At 42.4% G+C, this 7,915-nt stretch overlaps 1 protein-coding gene across 1 annotated transcript in view; it reads right to left on the bottom strand.

Annotated features, from left to right (window-relative positions):
* Window positions 1-316: 316 nt before the first annotated feature.
* LOC311131861 (uncharacterized protein) overlaps window positions 317-7,915 on the bottom strand; it is a gene marked incomplete at both ends in the record, with an annotated part of 33,764 nt that continues 26,165 nt past the window's right edge. The window contains 5 exons of the mRNA XM_084164989.1: window positions 317-522; window positions 6,403-6,480; window positions 6,955-7,143; window positions 7,244-7,298; window positions 7,511-7,657. Coding sequence (XP_084021115.1) covers window positions 317-522; window positions 6,403-6,480; window positions 6,955-7,143; window positions 7,244-7,298; window positions 7,511-7,657 — 675 coding nt within the window. The remainder of the gene's footprint in view (window positions 523-6,402; window positions 6,481-6,954; window positions 7,144-7,243; window positions 7,299-7,510; window positions 7,658-7,915) is intronic.

A 7,915-nucleotide genomic window follows, 5' to 3' on the forward strand; every position in this document is an offset into this window, starting at 1 on the left:
TGTCTCCAAACAGTAAAACTGAAGGTCGTCAGTTTAGGGGTCAGAGGGGCAACGTCAGTCACGATAGTATCGCCCCCACTCCTCGCTCTCGTTGGTATCCAATAAAGAAGAGTTCTCTCTCTCTCTCTCTCTCTCTCTCTCTCTCTCTCTCTCTCTCTCTCTCTCTCTCTCTCTCTCTCTCTCTCTCTCTCTCTCTCTCTCTCTCTCTCTCTCTCTCTCTCTCTCTCTCTCTCCCTCTCTCCTCTATCCCTGCTTCTCTCTCTTCTGTCTCTCTCTTTATCCCTGGTGTTGTGGGGCTTTTTATGGAGAGCTGGATTTAGACTCCGGGGCCCTTGACCCTGGCGGAGTCCTGTAGTCTGGGGGAGGTGTAGGCTGAGGCAGCTAGGCAGGCTGCAGCCTCACAGAACCCTGGAAGACCAGTGGGGCCCGCCTTACCAGGACGACCGGCCTCTCCTGCCGAGCCCTGGGTGCCTCGCTCACCAGGCTTACCATTTCGAGCCATGCCGTCAATACCAGGGGGACCTGAGGAGGAAGAGTTTTGAAAGTGAGATGGTTTTAGTTTGACCCCATAACTTCCTGAGGTAAGTTGATACACCTTTTACGATAAACTAAAACATACATAGACAAAAACAATAGACAATTTAACATTTACACACATTTCCATAAACATTAATGACATCACACATGCTCAGACCCAGATGTTCCCACCGTATCCACACCCAATGTTGTTTCTAATGCTTGTAAGACGCTGCCCCATATGACTTAAAATTGTTTTAAGTTGTTTCTGTCTGTAGCCAGATTTTTTTTCAATATTTAAATAAGCATGCCATGTCTTGAAATATGCAGATAGACATATTAAAATTAAACTTACATTGTAACATTTCTGACAGCCAGTGCAGCTTTCTAACTCTGCCCAGAACTTTTGGACTTTATAGCACTCCCAGAAGGCATGAATTATTGAGTCATCGTTAGCTTTACACTAAAGACATGACTATGCCATTGTAATGTAGAATTAGTTAATTTTGTCTTTTGTATAATACATTCTATACATTAGTTTATACTGGATTAAGAGTACATTTTCGTTAACTGTAATTGTGTTTGTTATGTTCCAACACTCCCTCCATCTTGTGCCAATATCCATTATTTTATAGTATTGGTTCCAATAGTTTATATTTTTTTTCTAAGAGGTTGTCAGTTGGATAGGCTCTCGGCAAGGTTTGGTATATCTTACCTATCATATGAGTAACTGTTTCTGACTCAAATAGGATTTCCTCAACATTGCTCTGATGTCTAAAAGCTTTCAGGTCGAAATGTGATATAAAACTTTTAAGTTGCATATACAGTATTTGAAAATGTCTACATTAATTGTATTTCCAATTACCACATTTACAGTTTCTATGCCTTTGGTTTTCCACGTGGGCCAATTTATTGGTGAATTCTGAAAAGTATTGTTCCATAGGGGTGTGTTTTTAGGGAGAAATATTGGTTCTTGTAGAATTCGTAGAATTTTCTTTTATGTTGTTATGATGTTCTTAACTATGAAGTTGTTAATGTTCTTACCGCCATCCTTTGAAAACAGACACGTGAAAAGATTCTGGGGATGAGCATGCGCATATTCAATATGTACCCATCGTTCCACTTTAGCGCATTTAACAATGTGTCGCAAGTAAAAGCCTTGATACAATTCCAAATGTTTATTTTTCCTATTGCCATTATTTCCGTTTTTTCCACTTTAGTTTTATATCCTGAGATTTTAGAGTATTCCAAAAATAATTTTAACAAGGGTGGCATTGAGTTTTCAATATTAGTCAAGTATATCAGGAGATCATCGTCAAATAAGTTTAGTTTATATTAATGTTTACCAATACTGATACTTGTTACGTTTGGGTCCTGTCTAATTCTTTCTGCAAGTGGTTCAATTGCCAGTGCAAACAGGAGGGGGGAGAGAGGACATCCCTGTCTCGTGTCCCTTTCTAAAGCAATTTCATCAGATAATGTATTATTTGTGTATATTTTTGATTCATGACATTTATATAATGTTGTTATGAAATGTATTATTTCTGCTGGAAAGTTGAATGCTTCCAAATGTCTAAATAGAAAAGGCCACTCAAGATGGTTGAAAGCTTTTTCGGCATCAACAGCCATTATTGATAAATCTACATCTTGTTTTTTTGTGTATTGTATTATTCTGAAACATGTTCTTGTGCTTGTTTGTGTCTATTTTTAATAAACCCTGTTTGATCAAATGTATGGGTCTGTAATCTGCCGGGGACTCTCCAGATTTTCCTTGTTTTAATATAACTGAAACAGCTGTTTGATACATGGAACTCGGAAGCCCTGAATTGAGTGACGTGTGTTGTCATTTGAGTTAATAGGGACGCTACCTTGTCCAGAATATAAAATAAAATTCAATGGGAAAGCCGTCCATCCCTGATGCTTTTCTCAGTGCAAATGTTTTAACAGTGTCTAATATTTATTTTGGGGTGATTTCCATTTTTTGTGATTATTTTTTATCTGCTGAAAGTTGCTTCAGGGTTATTGCGTCTAAAACGGCTGTAGGATCAGTCCAACTGTTATTTAATTCTGATTTATATAGATTTTCATAGAATCTTTTAAAATTGTGATTAATATTGTTGTTGTTTCTAATGAAAGCATTTGTATCCTTATCTTTTAAAATGATAACTGGTTTGGTGTGTATTCGTTTTATGAGGTCTGCAAGGTGTTTACCAGGTTTATTTGCCATGAAATAGTATGCTTTATTTGAGTTTAACCTGTAGTTGTTGGCTCGCTTCAAACGTAAAAGGTCTTATTCCTGCTTATGTTAAAAAATGTAATGTTCTTCTTTACCCTGTAAATATTTTTTTATGGGCTTTTTCTAAGATAGTGATTTACTATTCTTAAATTGTAATTTCTAACTCAGATGTAACTTTAGCAGAGTATGAGGTAATGATTCCCCTAATGTACACCTTAAAAGCATCCCAAATTATGTCAGGGGTCAGCTTTTCTCTGTGCTGTATGTCTATATTTGTAATGTATTTTATAAATTTCGGGTCGTGAAGATGTGCTCTGTTCATTCTCCATATTCTGTCACTATAAGTGTATTATCTGTTGGTGTAATTAAGCATGATACAGAAGAATTATCTGATATCACTATATCATGGATTTTAGAACCCAGTGTGGAGATGTACAGATCAGGGTTGGTTTATAAAAAAAACAGATCAGGGTTGGTTTATAAAAAAATATCAGAAACTTTGAACATCCCACGGAGCAACATTAAATCCATTATTAAAAAATTGAAAGAATATGGCACCACAACAAACCTGCCAAGAGAGGGCCGCCCACTAAAACTCACAGACCAGGCAAGGAGGGCATTAATCAGAGAGGCAACAAAGAGACCAAAGATAACCCTGAAGGAGCTGCAAAGCTCCACAGCAGAGATTGAGTATCTGTCCATAGGACCACTTTAAGCAGTACACTCCACAGAGCTGGGCTTTACGGAAGAGTGGCCAGAAAAAAGCCATTGCTTAAAGAAAAAAATAAGCAAACACGTTTGGTGTTCGCCAAAAGCCATGTGGGAGACTCCCCAAACATATGGAAGAAGGTACTCTGGTCAGATGAGACTAAAATTGAGCTTTTTGGCCATCAAGGAAAACGCAATGTCTGGCGCAAACCCAACACCTCTCATCACCCCGAGAACACCATCCCCACACTGAAGCATGGTGGTGGCAGCATCATGCTGTGGGGATGTTTTTCTATCGGCAAGGACTGGGAAACTGGTCAGAATTGAAGGAATGTGGATGGCACTAAATATAGGGAAATTCTTAAGGGAAACCTGTTTCAGTCTTCCAGAGATTTGAGACTGGGACGAAGGTTCACCTTCCAGCAGGACAATGACCCTAAGCATACTGCTAAAGCAACACTCGAGTGGTTCCTCCCGAGTGGCGCAGTGGTCTACCTGTGCCACTAGAGATCCTGGTTCGAATCCAGGCTCTGTCGTAGCCAGCCGCGACCGGGAGACCCATGGGGTGGCGCACAATTGGCCCAGCGTCGTCCAGGGTAGGGGAGGGAATGGCCGGCAGGGATATAGCTCAGTTGGTAGAGCATGGCGTTTGCAATGCCAGGGTTGTGGGTTTGATTCCCACGGGGGGCCAGTATGAAAAATAAAAAAATAATGTATGCACTCACTAACTGTAAGTCGCTCTGGATAAGAGCGTCTGCTAAATGACAAAAATGTAAAATGTTTAAGGGGAAATATTTAAATGTCTTTGAATGGCCTAGTCAAAGCCCAGACCTCAATCCAATTGAGAATCTGCAGTATGACTTAAAGATTGCTGTACACCAGCGGAACCCATCCAACTTGAAGGAGCTTGAGCAGTTTTGCCTTGAAGAATGGGCAAAAATCCCAGTGGCTAGATGTGCCAAGCTTATAGAGACATATCCCAAGAGACTTGCAGCTGTAATTGCTGCAAAAGGTGACTGTACAAAGTATTGACTTTAGGGGTGGGGTGAATAGTTATGCACGCTCAAGTTCTGTTTTTTTGTTTCACAATAAAACATATTTTGCATCTTCAAAGTGGTAGGCATGTTGTGTAAATCAAATGAAACAAACCCCCGAAAAATAAATTTTAATTCCAGGTTGTAAGGCAACAAAATAGGAAAAATGCCAAGAGGGGTGAATACTTTCGCAAGCCACTGTAGGTCATCTGCTAAAATCTGTCTGGGTTTGATCTAATATAGCTTAAATTCTATCTAAAAACACCAGGTTTGCCCCTGGAGGGATATACAATTAAATTAATGTGCATTTTTCCCCATGTAAGAAACAATTCAAAATTAGAAAACGTCCTTCTTGGTCCGTTTGCTGGGATGCCTACACTTCTGCTGTTACTACAGTAGGTGCCAGGATAGACATCTCCAACCCAGCTTCTCTTTAAATATTACATTTCTCCTTTTATGAAGTGTAGCGCTTGCAGGAAAACCTGCTGACAATCTCTTTAAATGTTCAAGAACCTTGTGCTTTTTTTGCCATCATGAAGCCTGTGCACATTCCATGCAATAAGTTCGATTTTGTTGGCCTTTACTTGTTTAGAATCAAAGTTAACCTTGTCTGTTCCATCTGTCATTTATGAACCAGTTAAAACATTTAAGCAGACATGTCATATGAGGGCGGTGGATATCCCATGGATATGGAACAGTTATTGACAGACATGCTATACTTCCCACTTTGTATTGTCTTTTCAGTGTCCATGTAGCCCATTGGCATCGGCTACTTCTATCGTTACTTCATAGAGAAGAACAGTTACTTGGGGAAAGTAGAGTATAGATTATATTAGGGGGAAAGAATAGTGTCTCAATTTACGATAAGCTGGTCTTAGGCATCACTGATTATCGCTTTTTCCTGCTTTGCAGGAGGGTCTCCTCTTTCAACTGGAAAGGTTTCTTGCAGCTTGTTTAGGGCTTCATCTGCACTGATTAATTCCATCCTTTGAGTTTCCTTCCATACCTAAAGCATTGCCAGGAAGCGGAGCTGAGATTTGATTCCTTTTTCCTCCATTGAATGTCTGATCGGAATGTACATGTATTCCTTGCATTTTTTTCTCAGCCTAGCAAACAGGTCCTGGACGAATTGAATGGACTGTCCATGGATTTTGATCTCCTTTCCCCCCTGTGCCTTCAGAATGTTGACTTTGGTGTGATAGTTCCACAGCTGGAGGATTACCATGCGAGGGTATTTAGAGGTCTTCTGTTTCATACCGATCCTATGGCATCCACGCCAAGATCCTCTGATATCAGGTTAACCACGTTGCTGGAATGGTCTCCTTCTTCCTCGTGTTCCGGTTAGGACAATATTCTCATGTTGTTTTGTCTCATTCTGTTTTCTTGCTGGTCCAATTAATCTTCTAGTTTGCAACTTTGTTTCCAAATGGCAAATTTTGTTGTCTTGTTCGTTCATCCGCACACCTTGTATATGCATGTCTGACACAATAGCCTCTACTTCCTTTTCGAGCGTATCTACTTTTTTAACAACAGATTGTAACCGTTGCTCCTTGTCTTTTCCTCTGGGGGAAGCCATGGCTTGTTGGATTTGTGTCGCCGCGCCTCTTTACCAACTGATTAGTTCGCTGTTGTACATAATTGACCGCTTACTCTCTCACAGTTGCTGGGGATATATTGATTAATGCATTTTAGAGCCTTAATTTAAACTTTGTTGTCTGGTTTCTACATACTGTATAACTACAGTTTTGTCTGTACAAAATAGAGGTACTCACACCCCGTGCGTCCTATCGGTATGAGCATGCGCCTCCTCCTGCACACCTTTATAACTACTGGATAGGTGTGTACAGGACGGTCACTGCTGAGTGTGTGTGTGTGTTAGGAGAGTGTGTGGTGCTCCTGGGGTCTCACCTGGTATTCCCGGGGGTCCTGGCTGGCCAGCATGTGGTTTACCAGGATCTCCTCTGTCTCCCTTCACTCCTCTCTTTCCTGAAAGAGAGAAAGATGGAGGGATGAAGAGGGGCCAGTGGTATTTTGTATTGATCTGTTACTCTTTGAGTGAGATCTGTTACTCTTTGAGTGATCAGCGTCTCTTTTTCTCCCCAATTTCATGGTTACGATCTTCTCTCATCGCTGCAACTCCCCAACAGGCTCGGGAGAGGCGAAGGTTGAGTCATGCGTCCTCCGAAACATGACCCACCAAACCACGCTTCTTAACCTCTGCTTGCTTAACCCGGAAGCCAGCCACACCAATGTGTCAGAGGAAACGTTGTTCAACTGATGACCAAAGTCAGCCTGCAGGTGCCCAGCCCACCACAAGGAGTCGCTAGAGCAAGTAAAGCTCCCCCCCCCTCCCCTAACCCGGACGAACCCCAGGCTATAGTGACGCCGCAACACTGCTGCGCCACTCGGGAGGCCTCAGCGTCTCTTTTTATCTGGAAAGTCACCAATTTCAGTTACTACCTTTCAGTCCGGTGTTGCCAATCTGTCCGGAGGCACCAAACATGCCGGGGATGCCACGGGCACCGGTGAGGCCGTGTGGGCCCTGAGCACCGGGAGCACCTGGGGGTCCGGGAGGACCAGGGGGACCCATGACACCAGCTCCACCCAGTACGGCACGCTTAGCGCTCACCGCTACAGCTGCCAGACGCTCTGGATGAGGAGGATAGAGGATGTATATTAGCTATAGTGCAGTCGATGTGTTACCTGGATACAGTACACTCAGTAGATTTGTAATGTTGTGACCTCTTACCTTGCAGCATCTTCAGAACCACCTCAATGATGTGCTGGTCAGACGCATCCCGTCCCTGTAGATGAGCAAGGAGAGGGAGAGAGAGGGAACGGTGGATGATAGGATAGTAGAGGATGGATAGAGGAAAGGAATGTGGAGGAGAGGAAAGGAAATAAAAAAACATCAAGCAATCAGTCAGTCAGTCAGTCACTAGCATTCTCTATTGAGTTTAATCACACCACTATCTCACTAATCCGTGTTGTTATGTCAAAACTCGTTAGGACTCACTGCTGCCCCCACAATGCCTGGCATGCCTGGTACTCCTCTCTCCCCGTTGAGGCCGCGAGGCCCGGGCAGTCCTCCTGGTCCCTGGTCTCCTGGTTTGCCTGAGTCTCCTGTGGGTCCATTGAACCCTGTCTCTCCCCTCACTCCTTGCTGTGGAGGAAAGAGGGACAGATGAGACCCAAAGTGACAATACTGTTTGATAGATTAGCATTGACTAGCTTTGACTAGCTTTAACTAGCTTTGACTAGCATTGACTAGCTTCAACTAGCATCAACTAGCTTCAACTAGCTTCAAGTACCTTCTACTAGCATTGACTAGCTTCAGCTAGCGTCAACTAGCGTCGACTTTCTTCAACTAGCTGGAACTAGCTTCAACTAGCATTGACTAGCTTCAACAAGTTTCCACTAG

This window comes from Coregonus lavaretus, assembly GCF_964263955.1.
Source record: "Coregonus lavaretus genome assembly, chromosome: 7".
Lineage (NCBI taxonomy): Eukaryota > Metazoa > Chordata > Actinopteri > Salmoniformes > Salmonidae > Coregonus > Coregonus lavaretus.